Source organism: Triturus cristatus, chromosome 5_2 (genome assembly GCF_964204655.1).
Source record: "Triturus cristatus chromosome 5_2, aTriCri1.1, whole genome shotgun sequence".
Classification (NCBI taxonomy): domain Eukaryota; kingdom Metazoa; phylum Chordata; class Amphibia; order Caudata; family Salamandridae; genus Triturus; species Triturus cristatus.
The window spans coordinates 116,898,391-116,922,355 of record NC_140588.1 but is presented as its reverse complement, the minus strand read 5'-3'; the positions used below and the strand labels follow the sequence as shown (position 1 = coordinate 116,922,355).

The 23,965-nt window shown below is 42.2% G+C and overlaps 1 protein-coding gene across 1 annotated transcript in view; it reads left to right on the top strand.

Moving 5' to 3' along the window:
• CDH18 (cadherin 18) overlaps positions 1-23,965 on the top strand; it is a 2,052,455-nt gene that overhangs the window by 949,723 nt on the left and 1,078,767 nt on the right. Inside the window, exon 5 of the mRNA XM_085606897.1 lies at positions 11,245-11,539. Within this exon, the coding sequence (XP_085463023.1) occupies positions 11,245-11,539 (295 nt within the window). The remainder of the gene's footprint in view (positions 1-11,244; positions 11,540-23,965) is intronic.

Here is a 23,965-nt window from a genome sequence, read left to right as displayed (position 1 = left end):
ACCACAGTCTTAAAGCAATTCAAGTACTCCATTGGTTGAAGGACTCTCACAAGGTGCCTCTCTAGCTGTTCTGAGTGTCTACAATGCACCAGTTCCAGTAACTTCTTGAAATTCAGGACTGTAAAGTTTTGCAGGTACAGGAAATCACATCGGTCCATCATAGACTGGATAAAATGGAGGAGATGAGTCAAGTGATTCCCGAGTGAATTAAAGAGATCTAGCAGAGGGGAAACAACCTTTAGAATTAGGTTTTTACTGCATTGTGCATTTACCACACATTTTTTAGGAATGCATGTTTTTACCACATGTATGTTTTTACAACGCATGCCTTTCCCACGCATTTAAGGTAAGTTGGGAGGTGTAGTGATCTTCTACCACAAATTAATTGTTTTTATATATCTAAAAAATGCATGGTAATGGCATGAGTTGTAAAAGCATGAGCATTGTAAAAACATGCGGGGTAAAAATGCGTATTTAAAGCATGCAATGTATTTCCCTGTGTTGTTCCTTTGTACAACCATGCAGAGAGTATCTGATTTAGAGGACCGCTCTCTAAGCTGGGACAAGGGTATCGATGTCCTCCCAAAAAACTACAGGGCTCTCAAATCAAGATAAACAAAATAGAGAACTATACAAGGAGGTCAAATTTGTGATTTTAGGGCATCCTAAAGGGGCCTGACTGGTTCTGAACAACTAAATATATCCTTAAGACACCAAAGGAGTTTATAAGAAATTTCAAAACTTCCTCCAAGGCAAGGCACACTACCAATAGCCCATGGGGCCGATTCACAGAACTAACTTACGACAAAATCCTAAACTTACTACTTTTGGTATTCACAGAAGTTAGGATTTTGTCTTAAGTCTTAAGACAGACTTAAGACAGACTTAAGACAAACTTAAGACAGACTTAAGACAAACTTAAGACAGACTTAAGACAAACTTAAGACAAAATCCTAACTTAAGTCTGTCTTAAGTCTGTCTTAAGTTTGTCTTAAGTCTGTCTTAAGTCTGTCTTAAGTTTGTCTTAAGTCTGTCTTAAGTCTGTCTTAAGTCTATCTTAAGTCTGTCTTAAGACAAAATCCTAAATTAATCCTAAACTTACTACCATTTTGGTATTCACAGAAGACACTTACTAATTTTTGTATTCACAGAAGGCACTTGCTCGTTTCGGTATTCACAGAAGTTAGGACTCCTAACTTTAGGACTCCTAAATGCCTTCTGTGAATACCGAAAGTCTTAAAGTTAGGATTTTTCTCAGTTTAGGAGTAGTAAAGTTAGGACTCCTAACTTTAGGACTCCTAAATGAATTCTGTGAATACCAAAAGTCTTAAAGTTAGGATTTTTCTCAGTTTAGGAGTAGTAAAGTCTAACTTTACTACTCCTAAACTGAGAAAAATCCTAACTTTAAGACTTTCTGTATTCACAGAATGCATTTAGGAGTCCTAAAGTTAGGAGTCCTAACTTTACTACTCCTAAACTGAGAAAAATCCTAACTTTAAGACTTTCGGTATTCACAGAATGCATTTAGGAGTCCTAAAGTTAGGACTCCTAACTTCTGTGAATACCGAAATGAGAAAGTGCCTTCTGTGAATACCAAAATGAGTAAGTGCCTTCTGTGAATACCAAAATGGTAGTAAGTTTAGGATTTTGTCTTAAGTTGGTTCTGTGAATCGGGCCCGTTGTATGTATGTGGAAGAGCTCAGTGTCTCATTAGCAGGACACTGTAGAAGGGATGAGGCATAAGAGTATGCCTAGGTGCCAAGTCAGGGCCACATTGTCAACATGGTGGACTAAAGGAGAGGGCTATGGGCACTCCTCTTCAGATGGAGCAAGGGTGGGGTAGCAGTGGATGGGGGGAGGAAGGGTCAGGGTTGCGCACCAGCAGCAGACAAATGAGCAGATGAATAACCAAGAGGTTTATGATTAAGTTTGCTGAGAGTTTGATGAGCTATATCTGTATAAAAGAAAAGGGTCAATATCGAAGTGGTAGAAGGCGAGAAGGGGAACCACGGAATGTTGATGTAATTGACCTATTTGCCCCATGATGCAAAAAAACCCATAATTTCCTGTAATGTAAATGGGCTACTCAACAAGCGAAAAGAATGTGCGATGCTGAATTGGCCAACCGTATTCAAACCAGAAGTGATCTTCCTGCAAGAAACCCATCTTAAAGATAACCAATAAAAACCCTTTAGTCCCAAAAGATATTCACACTCCTTTTACGCCTCGGTATGGTCAGCCATATGAGGAGTAGCTATTCTTTTAGACAATGCAGTCGACTGTCAAATCTGTGAGGTTTTTAGGGATGGGAAAGGACGTTGGTTATGGGTAAAATGGGCAATTAAAGAAAACGTTTTGAATTTAGTTAACTAATATGTGCCGGTCATTCAGAATATTGATGCCATTAATCCAAATACATAATATGGCAATGACAGCAGTCTTCCAATACTCTGGGGGGAGACCTTAACTTTACACAGAACCTTAGTCTAGACACATCAAACAGGTAAAATAAACAATTAAAACCTTGTATACTCAGTTTACTTAATGCATTAAAGAATGACTTTGGTTTAGTAGAGCCAAGGCGTTTGGAGTGTCCCTTGTTTAAGGAGTATACATGCTATTCATCACAATTCTCCTCAGCATCTCGTGTTGATTTCTTTCTTGCTACATGGTCAATTCAGTGTCAAATGCCTAGTATTAAGGCAAATGCTTTCTCCAACCATCCTGCTATCTATATTCAAATTCATTTAAGAGCTGAGATAAAGGATTGACTTAGATAGCAATTTAACCTAACACTACTTTCAGTCGCCATTTGGATGGCTAAAACAAGATAATTTCTAGAATAGTTTTTTCCGGTTAACCACAGATGGTATGATAATATGTGAGGCATTTAAGGCTGCCTACCTTAGGAGCACAACACACGAGTGTGTATGTTACAGAGTGCTTTAGATAGCACAACTAACATACAAATGCCTACAGATAATCCAGAAGCAAAGAAACAAGAGCTAGCTACAGCTAATCAAGATTTGTGCATTTTTTTTTAACCTAAGGAATAGGTAGCCATCAGGCCTATCAACAAAAAATCTATGAGGAGAGTCTACAGATTGGCAAGTTTCTTGCTTGGTCTACCAGGTTACGGAAATACAAGCAGACAGTAGACAAAATTGAAGATCCAGAGACTCATTCCTTATTGGATAAAAGTAACAAGATTACTGAGGTCGTTTCTGACATTATCAAAATGTTTAGGAAAAAAACGAAGAGGTTCCCAGATATAGGTTAGGGCAGTTTTTTAATTATGTCACACTACCACAGGCAGCAAGGGAATAATTTTGGAAGAGATCCAGGTTTCCAAAGTCTCTTCTGCTCTGCAAAATATGTCAAATGGTAAGGATTGTGGTGGAGATGGCATTCCTATTGAAGTTCTTAAGGTTTTTTCTAAACAATTAGTACCAGTCCTACTAAAAATATCCAAACAGTTTAGAACCGGACAACTATTCTTCAATCTTTTAAGGAGTCAATAATTGTAAGTTTACCTAAAAACGATAAGAGTGCTACTAATGTCAACACCTATTGACCAAATAGCTTTCAAACTCCAACAATTATTTGTTCATGAAAATTTGGGCCTCTCGTATTATACCAGTAGCCAATGAGCTAATACATAGAGATCAGTGGGGATTTGAACCAGGTAGACACATTTTAGTTAATACTACCTATTTAACCCAAGCAATTGATTATTTTTCAGGTAATAAAACGAAGGCCACAATTATTATGATGGATGTAGAGAAAGCATTTGACCTAGTTAATTAGAACTCATTATTTTTCATCCTAAGAAAATTTGGATTGCCACATCAATTTTTAGCAATATTATGGAATCTCTATCAAGGGGCAACAGCCAAAGTGATTATAAATGTGAAGGCAGCATCAAAGATTAAAATAAACCAGCGTTTGTTTCAGGGATGCCCCCGTCCATTGTGCTGTTTACAATATTTATTAAGCCAATAGCAATTAATATCCATTGCAATTCTACAATTATTCCTCCAATAATTGGGATGCCAAAAAAAAGCTTTTTGCTAATGATAATATTTTATATCTTCCATCCAATGCAGCAAATATTCAGATCATTCTAGATACAATTGCAGAATTTCCTGGAGTCGGAGGTTATAGAGTCAATCAAACAAAAGCAAAAATACTACTGTACATCTTCAAATGATCTTCCCCAGGAACTTCAGTCTCAATATTCACCTCAATGGCATATCAGATATTTAGTCATCTTTGCAATGCATGACTATTCTCAACTATTTGATTTAAATTACAAGGTGACCTTTCATAAAATTAAAACATTGTTGATTATCTGAAAATGTATCACTCTATCCATTATTGGAAGAGGGGCCTTGATAAAGATGTTGAATCTACCATTAGCACTTTTACTGTTCACTACACTCCCCATTACATTTAATACTTTAAAGAACTCGGTCAACTGTTTCTTAAATTCATTTGTAATATTGAAAGCCCAGGACAAAAATAGCAGTATTGCAGTAAGATAAATCGCAAGGGATGCTAGCTTTACCTCTTTGCAAACATACTACAACACTGCAGTTTTGGATAATATAGCTCAAACTATTACTAATACTGGAATATTCTACAACTTTATTTTGATACTGATGGACAAAGAATCAGAGATTGAATTGTCGTCTTTTTAAAATAAAAAATACCCAAACTTCTGAAAAGAACTAGGTATAAGTCATTACATGAACTGGAATATATTATGAGAGATCTTTTCCAGGTTTGGGAAGTCAAAACTAGCCATAGTTTTACTCTATTAGAAGACTGTTAATCGTTTGGCATTAATATCCCTAATGCGATTTTGGAACGCTGGAACCGTAAAGGGTTCACCAGATTTGGTAACTTGTACAATAGTGAAAGATGCCTAAAGTGGGACGAAATAAACCTATGCCTAGGAGCAGAAGCCAGAGGTCTGATATTTAGTGGACAACAGATTATTAGATTTCATTCTTCAACCTATACTTCTGTAATCCCTGAGACGATATTGCTGATGCACCGCCTGCTATATAAAAGTAATTTAAGAGGCTTAGGGAACTAGTAGTGGGCCATGCGGAACAACATTGAGAGTGCTTAAGTTGATGAACTGTTGATTAAAATCAATCATTCAACTGGCTGTTCAATCACCAAAGAATTGGGATACAAGTCTATGGCAACAAGGTTTCCTCACCACCACAGTTTTCATGGTGAGCTTATTGCCATGAAATCTGTTAAAGTGAGGAAACTCCTAATACGCTTGGCGGTGTCGGAGCGGCAGATTGATTGTAAATCCCGGGCGGTAGCAGTGGTCCCATGGCGGTCCAACTGCCCCCCCCCCCCCCCGCCCCCCCAACTTGTAGTAGAGCGGTCGGTGCAGCGGTAGCACTGCCACCATAGGTTTGGTGGTCCATCGGACCGCCAACTAATAATCGGGCCCTAAGATTTTTTAGGAGGCCTATGCTAGGCGAGCGGGGTGCCTATCTAAATGTTTAGATATTTATGGTAGAGAACAGTTTGATTTTTTTAATCCTGGCGGTGAAGGGTAATAAGCTATATGATAAACAAAGAACAAATGCTGCAGCCTTTTAAATAGACCAGAAAGTATAGAAGTAGAGAGATGAGATCCGATTTTGCATACAGTAGTGGTATGTGTAAAATATAATGTGTGCTTATAGTAAGAACTGATTGTTTTGGGGCATTCTATAGCAGCACTTTAAATTGCACGTAGCACTTTTTGTTTGCAAGTTATATTGAAAATATATTACCTTGTGATATCACTTATTGTATATTAATCTATGTAGTCTTATAAGTGTATCAATATATTGATCGTTCTCTGTTTCTTGTCAAATCATTCAATGTAATGAATATGAACTGCTCAATCAAAATATAAATAAAATAAAAAATACAGTAACACAGAAACCCAAATGAGGACATGAGCAGAATCTATGCAACCTTTCAAATGCAGTTCCTACTGTTGTACAGCTTTTCCAAATGAAGGAGGTAGCATTTCAAGGAAAATTGTTCTAAACCTCGTGTTTCTGGGAGTATTCTATCTTAGAGGACAGTCAGAAATTAAACTGGCATGTACATTAACGGTCGTTTCGAGTATTCTGTATGAAGGTGTTTGCATTTCTCCTTTTTTAATCGCACTTATGGTTTCTCATAGAAAAAATATATATAAATAGTCTGAACAAATTATCACAATCAATTTGCAACTTTTCAGCATCAGCAAAGTCACACTCGAATCTGCTTGAGAAGAATAAAAACTGTTATTAGATGTGAAAAGTATCTTTACCAGTGTACATACTTTCTAGAACAATCCCTCACTAGCGTAATAGAGCTGATGCTTGATGAAATGATCTCCAGGAATATTCAGTTCAGTGCAGAATCAGCCACACTGCACATTACTTTTGTGAAATTTCATGCCTGCGCTCATCAGCTGTTGTTGGCGCACTCCACATGAACCATTGAAAAACATCATTTTAGTATGCTTTTAATAAAACGATGTTGCAGCTCCCAGAGTGTCCCCTAGCGAAAATGTGACGTTTTCACACAAGCTGTACTCATATCGACCCACACCCTCTAGAGCATGGGTACTCACAAATATATTCCTGGGGGCCGCAAAGTTTTGTCTATGGTGTGACCGAGGGCCGCACTGATGCCAGCGGGGGTTGTAGAGTGGGAGTTGTGGAAGCAAAGCATGTATCTAGTGGCTGTCTTTAAAAATTAAGGTGTTCCTATAGTTAAGGGCCACGTTACTTCCTTTCCCTAAATGCAATTAAGCTTTAAATAAGTGCTTGCTGTATATTTAACATTTTTTCCATGTTAGTGCGGAGTTGAGTAAATAGCAGCTCAGTGCTGCTGCTGCCCAGGGGGCCGCACGTAAAGGTCAGGAGGGCTGCATGCGGCCCCCGGGCCGTACTTTGAGTATCACTGCTCTAGAGTATGTCTGTGGTACAGTGCTGGTAAATGGCGAAGTGCATGACATATACACTGCAGTCCATGCTTAATGTTACACAACTGTCAATAAACTGTAGATTAAGAGTCAGATCTAAAGTTTGGCTGACATATTTTCTGTCCACCTTTGTGGCAGAGTTGCTTCAATCACAAAGAAAATGCGCAAAACAGCACTTGAGTTATGATGGTGGAGAATTCTCTGTCTAAAGGGGTGCATCTACCTTCAGAGGATCCCAATGGCACACACATCTCTCGTGGGTAATTCAGCACTGCCTTTCCTTGATGATGTGATGTCCACCAGTGAGTGTGGCCACTCACCCTGTAGCACAAAACTCTGCGAACCCAGACAAACCCCTCACATAACCCACCACAGACATACTCACACAGACACACATGCACAGATGCACAGATGCACAAAGATAAGCCCACATCTGTTAACACATAAATATGCAGAAAATGTGGGGGTCATAGATCCAATCAACCACCTCATGGGCAGTAGAATGTGACACCAACAAGTTACTCCCCTGTCTCTGCCTCCCACTTTCAACAGATGTGGTCTCTTTCCCAGCACCTATGCCCCCTTTCATTTTGTGCACTAGTTAAATCTCCACACTCTTGGAAGATGGAGGCATGGAAAAGAAGAGTGTTTGGTATTATTAATACTTTTCTCATGCTGAAGGGGCAATATTTAGAGTTTACGACCTGAGGGATGGAGGTTTCTCTACATAGGGGTTGTATTCTGGGTAAAAAAGCTTGTTGCCATAAAAATGTCCAGCAGACAATCCATCAGTATGTCGACACCTATTAAAGTTAGAATATTTAAAAGTATTCGGCAGTATCATGACAAACTATATTATATGTAACTTTCCATCAAAGATTTTTCTGGTGGTCTTTCACAGAGGTAAATCAGCAGGACAAGGTGGCTGATCATTCACTCTGGATTGCATGGCTGATTCATCACCATTTGTGGAGGGCATTCATATGCATCTTGGTGGATTTGATGACAGGGCTGGTGGTGCCGAGTGCGACAATCATTTTTGGCGCCCCCACGTCCCATGATTGCCTCCTCAGATTCTCTCACTACCACCGGGCAAAAGGACCCCTCATCTCTCCAATCATGTTATTGCTAAACACAGTGCTCCCTCATGAGTTCAGCGCCCCCTCCACAGGTCAGCGCCCAGTGCGGCCGCACCAGTCGCACTATCCTAAAGCTGGCCCTGGGTCCCGCCATTAAACTACCCAGTATCTTTAGTACTTAAATTAGTATTTATGCCATTGGCAGGATGAAACAGAAAGGTAATATGCTGGTGAATTTACTCTTACCGTTCTACTCCAAGTCATACGTTACCAAATTAATCTATTCCTCATTGATATGGCTTTGACAACTATGGATACCATGTAACATAACTTGGGTATACTGTTTTCTATACCCGTCAGTGGTTCAAATTCAGATTTTTGGTAAACACCATTGATGTATTCGAAATGAAACTGTTCGGACTTTGCTGCAGTGAGACAGCCAGAATCCTTTGGAATGTTACATGCAATTGTTTCCCAAGAAGCCAACATATCTTGTTTTCATTCTGTTGACAACATTTTCATAAATCTTTATAGCGGTATGTTTCTTGGAACTCAGTACTGCGGTGTACAGTTACCAAAGAGTGTCGAAATACTGGGAATGTCTTCTGGTTTTTTTTATATATCAATAATGCTCTCAAAAAGACACGCCATAATGGTTATACCTGAAAGATGTTTGTGGCCATGGGCCACTGCTTCTAAGGAAATTCTTGCATGCGTGTAAGTATCCAGCGAACTGTCAATTGGGAATTATCGAGAGCCCTAATAAGTGGCCGCTAAGAAGCACTACATCTCTCAAATTATATGAATTTCACTGAAAAGAGTAATTGAGGTTTTGCTGCATGCTGATTTAGCCTCTTCACATTTTTTCAACCAGACCTGCTAAGACAGCCAGAAGGAATGTTATTACAAGACATTAATGGGGCATCTGAAACTGCCAATGACGTATCTGCTTCTAAATTGTTTTACTATTCCTGTGATTTAATATTTAATGTTGTCTTGTTGTGTGATGTAAGCACATAAATTAACACAGACATCTGGCATGCTGCCACGGAGCAGAAGTCGATTCCAGTCAGAGGCACAAGACGAAAATAAATAATTGACATTTTAAATATTCACACTTTCATTTACAAGGGGAAAGTAAAACCTGAAAAAACTATTAATGCATTTGCTGCAAAGAGCTCTAAAGAGCATTCATTACTTGATTTTATTTTTAGCCTATTCCCAAGTATTTCTTTAGTATTTAAATGTGCTATACATTAGTCTCAGAAGAATATGCAGCAAGGCAGACCACTTATGGCAAAAGTGAACATGTATCTTTCAATTAATAATGTTCCTGAGGAGATGAAAAATACTTTCAACTTTGAATGACAAGTAGGTTGTAAATGTATTTTTTTAAGTCAAAGGCAAAATGTAGCTCGTGTTGGTGTCTGCGTAATGTGAGACTGTTGTCATGAAATGGAGGTAACGGAATACATTAAAGGCATTTTAGATGCTGGGGAAAGGCGGTGCCGATCTTGTTAGACCTATCAGCAGCCTTTGATACGGTCCCCCGCTCCAGGTTTCTGCCGCACCTTCAGTCCATTGGTATGGTGGGTCAAGTCTTGGACTGGCTCACCTTCTTTTTAGAGGGCAGAAGTCTGCCAGGTATAGACTCCTCCTTTCGCCTCGAAACCCCTTGAGTCTTCAGTGGGAGTTCCCTAAAGCTTGGCTTTGAGGCCAACTTTATTTAATACATATCTCACTCCTCTTGCTCAAATAGCAGAAGTCCTTGCTGCTAAAGTTAAATCCTACGCTGATGATACTCAGCTGTTGTTCTCATGTGGCAAGGGAGAAGAGATTTTAGAGATGCTGATTAAAACCTGCCTAACTGCAGTCATTACATTGGATGGCCGTTCACCAGCTCAAGTTTAATGCTGCCAAAACAGAAATTCTTTTTTTGGCAATACTTCACCAGAAACCTGGCAGACTGTTTCACCCGAGGATACACCCCCAGGTCCCAAGAGAGGCATAGTTAAGAGCTTTGGGGCAAAATTCGATGATAGTCTGTCCTTTAAGGCAAAAATTAAGTCAGTGTTAGGTACCTGCTGTGGTATACTGTGGTCCCTAAATAGTTCCTACACTATCTGTTGTTAATTGCAAAAAAAAAAAAACAGTTCTTCTGGCCCTGATAACCTCGAAGTTGCACAATGGTAATGCGCTCTATGTTGGTTTGCTGGAACACACGTTGGATAGGCTTCAGGTGGTCCAAAATGCGTCAGTCCATTTTCTTCTGAATAGGCTAAATCGCGTATGTCCTCTTATCTGCGCGCTTTTCACTGGCTTCTTATCAGGAAAATAATCTTGTTTAAGGCTCTACTGTGGGGGAATCCCCAATGCCCCCGTGGTCCCAGACGGCTCCCCGCCTCCTGTGAGCCGGTATTGCTTTTGGGCAAAGGGAGCTGCTGACATGCAGCTCCCTTTGCCCAAAAGCAATTCTGCTTTGCTTTGTGGAAGTGAGAGCAGTTTTCCTGCTCTTTCTCCCACAAAGCAGGAGTGTTTGCTATGGCAGGGCGGGAACCGTGCTCCTGCCCTGCCATGGCAAACTGCAATGTCCTGGGGGTGGGCACCCTGGGACATTGCTGTGGCCGGCCCTGGGGGGTGGCAGTCCCCAGGGCCAAGGAGGGCTCCAGGAGGGGGGCAGCGCTGCCCCCCCCATCAAGCTTAAAGCCCCAGGGAGGTGGTGGTCCCCTGGGCCGGGGGTCCACTAAAGAGCCCCCGTATTTTAATGAAGAGTGCCCCGGGGAGGTGGGGGTCCCTGGGGCAGTGTGGGGGGGTAGGAGCCCCCCTCACACTTTCTCTTAACTTTTGCAGCACATTATCAGATTTGTTTACATTTTTTTTTTTAATTACATTCATTGTGGATCTTTTTAAAATATCACTGGTAGGGTTTAAAATGCACTTCATGCATCAACGTTTTACTTTCACAATTTTGTGGAAAGTGATCCCTCATGTGAAAGACTACTCAAATTATGGGTTCATTAAACAATTGCCCCCATTAGAGGAAGCAAAGATTTGGTAAAATATGTATTAATCAATGCTGTATCTATAAAGGATAGAATGTGTACATAAGATTACGTCATATGGCATGTCACGTATGCTGATGATTTCCTATATCTGTTTTATTTCCTACAGCTGCACTCGAATTCCGATAAAGGAGATGGGTCTGTCAAGTACATCCTTACCGGAGAAGGAGCTGGGAGCATATTTCTCATTGACGACGTCACAGGGGATATTCATGCAACCACAAGTCTAGACAGAGAGCAGAAAGCGCACTATGTCCTCCACGCACAGGCCATTGATAGGCGGAAAAACCTGCCTCTTGAACCAGAGTCCGAATTCATCATCAAGGTTCAGGATATTAATGACAATGCCCCGGAATTTTCGGACGGCCCCTTTGTTGCCACTGTGCCAGAGATGTCTGAAGTTGGTAAGAAACACATTATTATTATTATTATTATTATTATTATTATTATTATTATTATTATTATTATTATTAACCCTTTCGCTGCGGCGGGAATTCCGCCGCAGCGCTGGGGGGTGCGGGGGGGCAGCGCGGTGGCGCTCTGCTCATGACGGAGCCGCTCCGTCATGAGCCACGGTTGAGCTGTGCTCATGACGGAACGGTTCCATCATGACTCCGCCCATTTGTGTTGTCCCCCCGCACAGGCGGGGAAACAGCGCCGCGTAGGCGGAGCGGCCGCCAACGGCCGTGACATGACGGAACCGTTCCGTCATGAGCACACGGCAACCGTGGCTCATGACGGAGCGGCTCCGTCATGAGCGTGCAAGGGGTTAATAAACTGCATCTCCCATTTTGTTATTTTCCAGGGAGTGTTGTGGTTCAAATTGCAAGTCACCTTGAATGATGTTTAAAGCAAAGTTCTGTTTCTAGTGTAGGGGTTTTTGCACATTTTATAAACAATCAAAAAATTACACTTAATTCCAGTTGAATCTTTCAACAGGTGATTGGTGTCTGCTGGGGTTTCAGCTAATAATTAATTTTAACCAGTCGACCTTACCTTGTTTTGTCTGCGAAACAAGCAGGGTCCAATTCACAAATCTGCTATTTGCTTACATTTCCTATGTTCAGAGGATTCACGAAAATAATAAGGACTGTGCTTAGAAATCTACATAAATAATGTATTTCCATTTGTACTTCTCATCTGCCATTTCAGTTTCAAACTGTCCTTCAGACAAAAAGTCTGCTGGAGCAATTGCTAAGGAAGTGTGCATTTTTCTTTTTGCAGTTTTTTTTCTCCACAGTGAAAATGTTTTTCTCTCTGGGAAAGAATAAATCCTTTTACCACACCCTCTCAGGAATGAGGGCATTATGTCCCATTCAGGGGGCCAAAGGGCAGACAGGAGGCCAAAGGGCACTGGGCCAGAACTAGGGTGAATGAGCTAATTTGCCACTGATATCTTATGGTATATTGGACAATGGTACAACTGAGTCAAGTACTACACTGTCCGCCCTTAATTCTCAGAGTAGCGAGGTCGAGCAGTCACAGTCTTCTCAGGTAGGTAGTTTTGGGGACAAGAGCCCAGAATTGAACAGTCAATCAATAGACAAAGTAGCTTAATGTCGAGCCCCATTCTTATCTTCTATGTAAAACTAAATACATTAATCACATGCACTACACAATTCAGTTGAATGATCCTGGTTAAGATTCCAAGTAAGCACCAAACTACACCAGGTCCCCCAAATCTCTCCCTCTGCTCTAATTCTTAAAGTCCCCGGTACACTGCAAGAGGAGTTATTGTAAGAAATCAGGTTATTGGTTGGGGGAGGGGGAGTTACTTAACCCCCTGGTACTTTGGCACAAAAGCACCCAGGCTTAGAAGGACCTGTGAAAAGTATGTATGCAGCACACAAACAGTAATATAGTGAAAACACAACACAAGTAAAATATCAAACCACATTCATAAATATAGAGACAATTATAATAATTATAATAATCACAATTATACCAGAACTATAAAAATCCAATCAGTAGAAAAGGAGATATGCAGTTTCAGAAGCTTGGGTAGATGTAGCAACTAAAATCACAAAAAGTCAATCGCAATCTTCTGGTTGTTGCGACCGAGGGAAAGTCAGAAGTTCAGCACGACTGCGATTGACTGCAGGCTAAATACAGGGACCAGGTTAATCCCATTGAAAAGGGTACCTTCTTAAAGTCTGGTAGAAGAGTTCTATTTGCAGTGGAGAAAGCTAAAAGGAGAAGGGAGAGTATTGAGGATGGTCGTCACAGCAGCACGAAGAGCAGGCCGGGTGTCAAGTACAGTCATCACGGGCTGTTGTTGCTGTAACGTCAAGTGCAAACCTGGAATTGCCATTTGTCGCTGGCCTACACTGTAGCACAAAACGTTGGTTCCACTGAAGCTTTGTGTTGGCAGTCTTTGTGGACAGCAGCGTCTTGGTGCGAATGGGCCCGTTCACGGTCATAAAGAATCTAAAACCTCAGGATTTCACGTTCTTTCACAGGAGGAGCTCAACCAAAGCCAGCCAAGAGTCCAGGATCTATGGAGACATATCTTAGGGTTCGGAAGTCCACTCCAGCAGTGGCCTACAGGGCTCTGGCAGGCCCAGTTGCAGGGCCAGGCAGGTCCAGTGAAGCAGGTCAGCATGGCAGTTGCAGAGAGGCCTCTGGGGTTTATTGGGTCCCTGTAGCTCAGACAGGAGGTCAGCCAGCTGATCCTTGGGGTCACTCAGGTTGGCCTGGGATAAAGGGAGCTTGTCAAGTCTTCCTTCTTAGAGAGAAGGGCAGTCTCAAACAGCAGGTCAGCCCACTGGGGGATAAGTCTGTCCTCAAGCAACAGGGCAGTCCTCTGGTAGCAGGGTGGTTGTTTTGGGAGCAAGGCAGACCTAAAGCAGCACGGCAATCTTTAGAGGAGCAGGGCAGTCCTTATTCTGTAATTTCCACATATTCGAGAGTGTACTGATGAGTGACTCCGGAGTTCCAATATTTATACCTGCAGTGAGACTTTGGCGTACAGTGATTTCTGACACTACTCCCACCTCAGGGTCTGAAATGTTCTTCCATCCTACTGTCAGGGCTCTAAGAAGTCTGCAATGACTAATGTCTGGTTCCTTTGTGGGATTGCTGAGACAGCCTTTTGAAGTAATATGCGCCCTGCCCTATGAGCCTTTAAGGCCTACCGTAGGGGTGGCTAATAAGTATTAAAAACGAAGATTTAGGCAGGGCAAAACGCTTATTTTGCTGTGTCGACATGACAGTTTAAGACTGCATTAAACGCTACATTGGCAGACCTGAGACAAGTTTCTAAAGGGCTACTCCAGTAGGTGGCACTATGGCTGCAGCAGGTCCACAAGTAGCATTTAAATTACAGGCCCAGGGTACATTCAGTACTATTTACAAGGGACTTAGTGGTAAATTAAATGTAGCAATCAGGTAGATGCTAATCGTACCATGTTTTCGGGAGAGAGCAAAGGCCCTTAACCACTGGTTAGCTGGGAAAAGTTGCAGAGTCCTAATGGCAACAAAAATTAGTTTATCAACAGAAGGCAACTGTCTGGGAAGACCCTCCAAAAAGGGAAAAACGGTCAGGTCCAACAGTTATGAAGTATGGTTAATAATAAAATATACAATTTTTATCGCTACTGGTTACATCGACAACTCAGTTCAGCAGTTCTCATCCCAAATACTAACTCTTGAAAGAAGTTTGAAGTCTTGGCGCCAGATTCCTTGCCACATGTTTAGTCCCTCATTTTGTTTGCAGGCTAAGCCCTGCTTCTTCTGGCTTGCTAGTGTTGCAGATTGTGTGGTACAGTGGACCCAGCCTGTGTCCTTATCCTTGGCAGTGGCAGCTCTTCGCTTCAGGGACCTTAGCCACAGCGTCTCTTTATTAAAGGAATCACTGGATGAGATTAGCAAGCCACGTTTGAGCAGTGGCATAATGTCTTTGGCAGTTATGGAAATTCTGACTGAGGGTAGACAGGTACATGTGCAAGGGAGTTTCAGCATCTGGGCCGATTCATTAGCTATGATGGGTCTTCTGCAGTTACAGAATTTTAGGCTCATCTTCAGTGGGTACATGACTCATCTTCTCTACGATTGGCAGAGGCAGCGCCAGCTTGTATACTCCAGCAGCAGTCAGGAGATACAATGGTATTTGTGCTTGTAAAGTCTTAGTGCAATTAGAAACAGGGATAGAGCAGAGAGACAGAGATATTCCCTCACAACAAAGGTTGGTTATGGCAACTCTCTAGAGTAGTCTACTTCCTAAAGTAGTTCGTCACACCAGAAACATGCTGCGCTTCTCCTCCTGGACAGTGTCGCCACCTGCAATTTCAGGCACTCTCCTTTCCTCACTTAGTAGGCAGGCAGGCAGACTTCTTTGGAGAACCTCGGCTCTCACAGCATAAATTGCAGACTTCAGGTGATTCCTTCTCATGTGTTGGAGGCTGGTTGCCAAGCATTCACCAGTCCTTATCACCCAGCTGTCTTTGGAGTACTTTGTGGAGTAATCGTATCGTTGATCATTCAAAACTTTGATTGAAAATAAAGTGAGGTTGTTCGGATTTCCCGTCTATGCACATTTTCTAGAACTGAAATGTGGATAGCACCATTTTCAACACCAGTTTTCATTGGTTCTCTTTCAAGTGCCATAATCAGTCTCCTTTTCCTCCCTGTATTCATCCTCCTCACTTCAGTGTCTGCTACTCCCCCTCCCTCCAGCTGCAGGAATGCAGGCAATACACTTCCACTCTCTGGGAAAGCTGTCCATCTTCTTTCATGCTAAACCTGGGACACAAACACACACATAGACTCCTACTACCATACATGTGCTACACATGCACCACACCACACACACACACACACACACATGGACTTGACATGCACATGGAATGTAGGCACAAGAGTCTGGGTTCCACTTAACAGCAGAACTTTATACGAGAGGGGTCAGAAGACCATGCTCTCACAGACACAAAGAAAAAGGTCTGGTCACACTACAAATTCACAAAACACGGTACACTGCCCACACCTCATAATGTGATACACCTAGGGCATGGACAGGAGTACACTGACAATGAGGTGGGTATGCTAGTGCACCCCCTCGGTCACAAGACAGGTCCTGGACCTCACATTGCCATGGATAAGCCTAGGTCTCTGCATACATACTAGGTTAGCATGATGTTCGGGCGAAAATAAAAGTCAGAATACCAGTTTTATACACAGCGGGGTACTCATCGGAAGGGTACATGACCATTTACAATATACAGCCTGACCCAACAAGGAGCTTTTGGAAAACTTTTACACCACATTTATCTGGGTAACAGCCTTTACATCGCAGCTGTTACCCCGCGTGCCATTTCAACGAAGCGTTACCACGTATGCGTTGTAACAACGCGTAGTCTTTACAATGCATCTTTTTTACAACTCATGTGCTTTTACCATGCATGCCTTTACAACTAATTTCATTGTAAAGGTATGTATGGTAAAAGCACATTTGTTGTAAAAATTATAGATAATCCACGTTTTTGTGAGGTAACAGAGGCTCTTCTGTTTCTTCACAATGACGTGCACTGCCCCTCAGACCGCAGGAACCACGAGGAGAGAGAGGTCAGTGGGATTGGGCCTGGGGTGGGGGTTAATAATTTAGGGTAAAAGAGGGCCATGCAGGATAGTGTTTTAGGGTAGGGAGAGGACTGGGGGTAGGGAGGAGGGTCGTGCAGGGGTAGTGTTTTAGAGTTTAGGGTAGGGAGAGGACTTGGGGTGGGGAGCGTCATGCAGGGGTAATGTTTTAGGGTTTAGGTTAGGGAGAGGACTGGGGGTTGGGGGGGTCATGCAGGTGTAGTGATTTTGGGTTTAGGGTAGGGAAACGATTGGGTGTCAGGGTCGTGCAGGGGTAGAGATTTAGGGTTTACGGTAGGGAAAGGATTGGGGTCGAGGGGTTGTTTAGGGGTAGGGGTTTAGGAAAGGAGAAGGGCTGGGGGGTCATGCAGGCATACTGATTTAGTGTAGGACAGGGTGGTGTTACTTACCTTACATACTCTTACCAAGTGTATGCCTTTAGCACGCATGCCTTTGCATTGTAATGGCATGCGTGGTAAAGGCATGAGTGGTAAAAGAATGCGTTGTAATGGTAGGTCATTGTAGGCATACTAGCATAGTAATACGCACGTTGTAATGGTATGCGTAGTAACGTCATACATTCCATTTATTCATCTACTCAAGTCATTTTTGCCATCTGTTTCTATGTGGAAATAAAGTTAAACATGTAGGGAGTGGTTGTGAATGCCAACACATTTAAGTTCACAACTCCTTATTCTAGCACAGATTTTCCATTCTACCTGATGATCCAAACTTCCTCAACCCAAGATCTTGCAAATGGAAATCTGTGGAATTACATTGACAGCTGTGTTTTTATGCACTTTAAGTTGAATTGGGGGGCATATTTATAAGCTCTTTTGTGTCGCCTTTGCACCACACAACGTGGTGCAATAGAGACGCAAATGAAAAATTAGATAAATGAAGCCACACAAGGCCACTTTGCGTGGCCATGCGCGTCTTCATATATCTCGAATAATGTGACGCAGCTCATATTATTGCGTTGCATTCCTCTGTGCCAGGGAGGCATTTGCATGGGTGTTGTGTGAGTATTCCCATGCAACATCCATGAATTTTGACACATTACCAGATTTACAAGAACAGGAATACCTCGGAATGCATCAAAAAGATAGGCCTTCCCAGGAGAGGCGTAACGAGGAGAAATATTTTTATTGCTCCATCTTGTTTCCTCTTTCTAGGTGTGCTGCATTCTGAGCACACCTAGAAAGAGGAAAAATCATCTCAGGATTGTTTTTGTGCAGGAAGGTGCCCCTTCCTTCACAAAACCAATCCTGCATGCAACACCTCCCTGCGTTGGTACTAGTCTGCCCATTGTGTGCCAACACAAGGGAAAGGAGAGGAATGCGCCATATTGCTTTAAATACGGCGCATTCCTGCCCTTTCCCTGTAACTCAGCGCAGCACAGCATGGCGACTTGCTACGCGGTGTTACTTTCCCAGAAATATGGGCTGGGTGCCTAAAGAAGATTACGTTTTTTAACCACACCCCCAAGGTTCAAAAACCTATGTGCTGCAAATAAATCATGTAGAACCCAGTTGCAACTGATCAACAAAATCTTCCACCTTACGCTTAGCTCAACATAGTAATACCATTTGGTTCCAATGGGAACCATCAAACAATCACATGAATTTATTTAGCCTCTAATTCAGGATTAATTCTGATATCCAAGGATTACATCTACATTTGAGCAATGCTGCTGTGCATGCATGCAGGCAGACCTGTAATCTACTCTCCAACTTGCACACCGAAAAAATATACTCCAAGGCCACACCACAGGGAGTAACGGCAGTCATATATTTCTATGTCTCTGTTCTCTTTAATTCACCTCAGATGTCACTCAGATGTCAAAGCACCGAATGCTGTATTTTTTGTGCATAATCCACTCTGAAGAGATGTCTACAGCTCTATTATTTAAAGTCTCAAAGCGTTGCAGTAGTTTACTTTCCTCCTCCATGAAAAAAGTGCCACTTAGCTGTTGATTATAAACACTATTATTTTCCCTGTGAATTATTTATGCTCACGGAGCTCATTCTTTTAGAAGATGAACATTACTCTGAGCACTGTTAGCCAACAAGGCACAAATTTCTGTTTGCAAATAGGACAGGATTAATTATATCCTTTGAAAAAGAGTTGACTTTTATGAGACGCCGTTGTTAGTTATTACATTGAAAACTAGCGTTGGCAACCAGAAACTGAATTTGTGAAATGTGTCATGTATTGTACTTGGTTTACATATCTCCTATGCTTTTGAGTCTTTAGTTTTACCAGTCTATATAAATAATTTGTTTTAACAAAATTAAAACATTGGAAGTATGGTGGCAGAAGGCCATTCAATTCTGTATAGACTAAGGGTGGGTGGAGTATGTGGAGTGGCACACGTGGAGTTCCACAGAATTAAAAACACAATTCTGTGGTACTCCACACCGCTCCAGTCCCACTCCCAATTTAAAACAGAAGAAAAAAACATTCACCTACCTGTTCTCTGTTGTCTCTGGGCTGCCCTCTTCCTTGCCGTGGTCTCTCCTCCTCATCGCCTTTTTTTAGGGTCGTGGCGCAGGGGCCAACTCTGCTCCACCACAGAGTCGGAGTTTTGCCTGAGCTCCGCATTCCCAACGGAGCTCGGAGTTGGCAACACTCCGCAAACTCCGTTGGTGGACCGGACTTCGCTGCCCGGCGTTAGTATAGACCTTCTCTTACAAAATCTTAATGTTCACATTTTCTTTTCTCCCAGTTTCAGTTGCATCGATCTACCTTCACTTGGTGAAATGATCTATTAGTATTATATTCATTCAGTCTCAGGTCATTCAGTTGGTTTTATTCCCTCCAACTTGATATAGGTTCTCACTTGTGGCTTTGGCCTCTAACTCTGTTAGACACTCAGCCGGTGAAATGTTCAAACAGCTTTAAAACCCTTCTGCCTCGTGCCATTCAAATGTGTTTATGCACTCTATCTTGTTATAGACCCTTCTCAGTGCCTTTCATTTAAAACTCATGTAGACAGCTTCTAACAACTGGTACAGCTCTCGGCAGTGAGCTAATAATCTTTATTAGAACATTGGAATGTGGAGCACGCCATTGAATACAATGGAGTGCTCCGAGCTTCTACGGGCCGGTAGAAGCACGCAAAGCAACATTCCAATGTTGTTTTACAAAGGTCTCTCGGAACCTGAGGGGATTGAAACCTCCTCGGGCTTCGAGAGGCCTTTGTTTTATTTGTTAGAACATTCTGCCCTCTAGTGGCAGAATGTCCTAATAGCCTTATAGCCCTCCATAGCTGGGCTATACCGGCCATTAAAGTCCTGCACACTTGTTAAAGGCCCTCGCCTTCGGCACAGGCGTTTAATGCTGGAGCAGGCCTTTAATGGCCAGTATAGCCCACTGAGGCGGGCTATAGGGCCATATTAGAACATTGGAATGTTGAGAGCTCTATTGAAGACAATGGAGTTGATCAGGGCTCATAAGCCTTCTGCTCCAACATTCAATGTCTTTCTTTTGTTTCTCTCTTTTAAAATTTATAACATTCTACCCTTAATGGGTGGAATGTTATAATAGCTTTATCGCCCTTATACATGTTGTTAAAGACCCTCTACCTCGTTAATTTGGGTTCAGGGCCTTTACCAATCAGTATAGTCATCGTCAGTGGGCTGTGAGGCTATATTAGAACAGTGTTGTGAGCTCTACATAAGACTGTAGTGTGTCTGAGGGTTGAAAATGGCTGCCATTTGCCTTCTACTTCAGCATTCCAAAGCTTCTTCTCCCTTGTCAAATTAGAACATTTAAAACAGTGAGTGTGGAAATGTTCTAGGAGCATTCTAGCACTTTTACCTTGGTCTATACCAATTAAATAATTTGTTCTCCTTAATTATAGGCCTGAGCCACTGAGGCCTATAACTTACGGAGATCATTTTAGCAAGACCTAGAGTTGTAATCTTTGGGCTAAAGTGCTTTATTGTTTCTATCATTGATGAGAAAGTGAATGAAGAACTTAGGTTCAGCAACATCACAAATCCCTGAGATATTGCTAAACATAGATATTAAATAGCTCAAAACGTTGATTAAGTTGGAAATAGGCTGCAATGTATCAATATCCCTAGCAATGTTGAAATAGTGTGGAAAGAACCTTGTGGAAGCGATACTAGGCACCACTCCTCAAAGTCCAATTCCTTTTTAGTGCATGTAGAAAACTTCCCCCAAATATGTTTCAGAAAAAAACTTTTATGAAATAAAAGGAACATACTTTATAAAGTTTTGCTCTTACACCTTCTATTACCTGATTTTAGTAATGATAGTGGCACAAGTAAAGAAGAAATCACTTGTACAAAAAATGACTTTAGGCTTGTTATCAGGCCTAAAGTAATTTTTTGTACAAGTGATTTCTTCTTTCCTTGTGTTACTATCATTTCCTTGTGCCAGATCGTAATCGGGTCCTTAGTTTATTCCAAGGGCCGTATACTAAGGATCATAATCAGGCCCTTAGTTTATACTAAGAGCCTGATTATGATGTTGGCAAACAGAGTTACTCTGTCACAAATGTGACGGATATCCCGTCCGCTGTACTATGAGTGCATTATATCCTATGGAACTTGTAATACAGTGGACAGGATATATTTCACGTTTGTGATGGAGTATCCTCCCCGCTAAGATTGTAATTAGACCCTAATCCTTGTTTCCACAATGGGAAGTGGAAATTGCATACCGACCATAGGTGACATTTGCAATGTAACCTATGTACTAAGAGGGCGCATTGCAGGTTGTTCATTTGCAAAATGACCTGGCTAATGAATTTTAATTAGGTTGTGTTGGAAATTAGTCTACTTGTTGAGGGGGTGAAACCCTACTCAGGCAGCAACCACAATCTCTGTCAGGGGGAAGTCACCGGCCAGCTCAATTTAACCTGTGGTTAGCCCTTTAGTAGTTTGGCACAAAAACAGTCAGGCTTAACTTAGAGGCAATGTATAAAGCCTCTATGCAGCACTACACATAGCAATAAAGTGAAATCACAATTCAAGAAAAATCCTACTCCAATTTAGAAAAATAATGTATCATTTAACAAATTCTTAGACACACCAAAACAACAAAAGCCCAATTAGTAGAACCAGAGATATGCAATTGTAAAGATGTGTGTGGCAACAGTGTCTAGTAACACATAGTGCCACGTGCGGTTATCGTGGCAAGATGGACCAGGAAAGAGTCAGTGACTGCGGGCTGCAATGTCAAGTCCTGTACCGGGGGTGCATTGTGCAGTGGCAAAGAGATAAACCGTGCTGCATTAGTTCGGTCCACAGGACTACAGCCGGGCTGGCAGAACACTGCCAAGGGTCCAGGACTGGGGTGGCATCACTTGGGGGACAGGACTCACAGCAAGCTGAGTGTAGGGCCCGGTTTCAAGGTGGTTGGAGCCTGTTGTGTCCTACAAGCTTTTAAATCGGCCAACTGGCCCTTGGAGTCACAGGGTTGGTCCTGGGATCAAGATGCTGGCCCAGTCCTTCTTGCTCAGGCAGCGAGGCAGCATCTCAACAAAGTGCCAGTCCTTCATGCAGAGCAGCACAGCAGTCTTTAGTGTACCACAGGTCCAGATGTGCGCTGAACGACTGGGTCTGAGGGTCGAATATTTATACCAGGTGCCCACATTGAAGTTAGAGAAGGTTCTAGAGGTTTCCACCACCAGAAGAGTTTGTAATTTCCTGCCTCCCTGCTCTGCCCCCAGATTGTTTAGGGTCATAAGAGACTATTGTCAAACCCTTTGGGAGTGTGCTCAAACAGGGCCTTTGTGATGTGCAAGTGTGGTATTTGACAGCTCCTCTCCCCATATCAAGTCAGAGATAGCCTATCCTGCCAACACATATTGCCCTATGTTTCACTGTCTGGAAGCAATACAATAAGACCAACTGTCAGCTACACCTAGTCATGTGACTGAGGATACAGGCATCAGACATCAAATGGTTGGGACAAAAAAATGCCAACTTTCTAAAAATGCCATTTTCAGAATAGTGACTTAAAAAACAACTTTACCTTTAAAGAGGGGTTTCAAATGCAATTCCATAGACACCAGACTCAACATAACTACTCCACACCTAAGCTCTGCATTGTGCAATGGTGTCTAGGAAGAATACACAAAGCTCAACTTTAGCTAAACCCACTCATGTGACTGAGGCACAGGCCGCAGACGCTAAATGGCTAAGGCAGAAAAATGCCAACTTTCTAAAAGAGACATTTTCAAAATTACTACCTAAAATCCGACTTCACCATGAGACCATGAGAGAGGATGTCTCATTACAATTCTAAAGACACTAAAATCACTGTTTTGGCATGGGAGAGGTAGGCCTCACTGGTGTGAAAAATGAATTTAGGAGTTGGTTACTACCATGATATGTAAAACCTAAAAGTACATGTCCAACCTTTTAAATACATGGCACCGTGCCCTATGAGCTTTTAAGGCCTACCCCAGGGGTGATTTATATATATGGAAAAAAAGATGGCTTAAGCCTGGAAAAAAGGTTTATTTTGCGAGGTCGAGATGCACACACAGGCTGCAATGGCAGGCTTGAGACATGTGGAAAGGGCTACTTAAGCGGGTGGCACAATCAGTGCTGCAGGCCCACTAGCAGCATTTCATGTATACGCCCTGAGGACACGTAGTACCACTTTCTTCGGGACCTGCAAGTAAATTGAAAGTGCCAATTGGATGCAAGCATTTTTTAAAGTAGAGAACACATACACTTTAGCAGTAAAGTGCAGAGTTCTAAGGCCAACAAAAAAAGAGATCAGCAAAAATGGTGGAGTACGCCAAAAGGTTTGGGGGACGACCGCCCAAAGGCTGACAGGTATGACTGGTTCCAAATTTGCAACTTCAGTTCTAGGCTCTAAATGCAGGGATGGCTGTCTACAAGGGACACAAGACCGGTATGACTGCATCTGAGATCTGAAATGGGAAATATTTTTTAAAACAGTCTTTGTCCCTTAAAAGGATGAAACTGGGGAGCAGGCAGAGGTTCCTTCAAACTCTGGAACTCAGCCTGCTCCCCCAATGCTGTGGAATGCAATTCTCAAAAGTGAAGCTGTGTTACAAAGAGCACTCCCTTTTCTGAATTTGAAACTAATCCTGGTGAGGTATTGGCATCCGATCAAAGGTTTGCTAACGCAATTGCTGTCACAAATCACTGATTCATTTCAATACAAATTGCAATTAGGCGAAATGATCCTTTCACAACCTCTCTTAATTGCAATCCATATTGCGCGTCGTAAAATGCCTGTATAGCAAT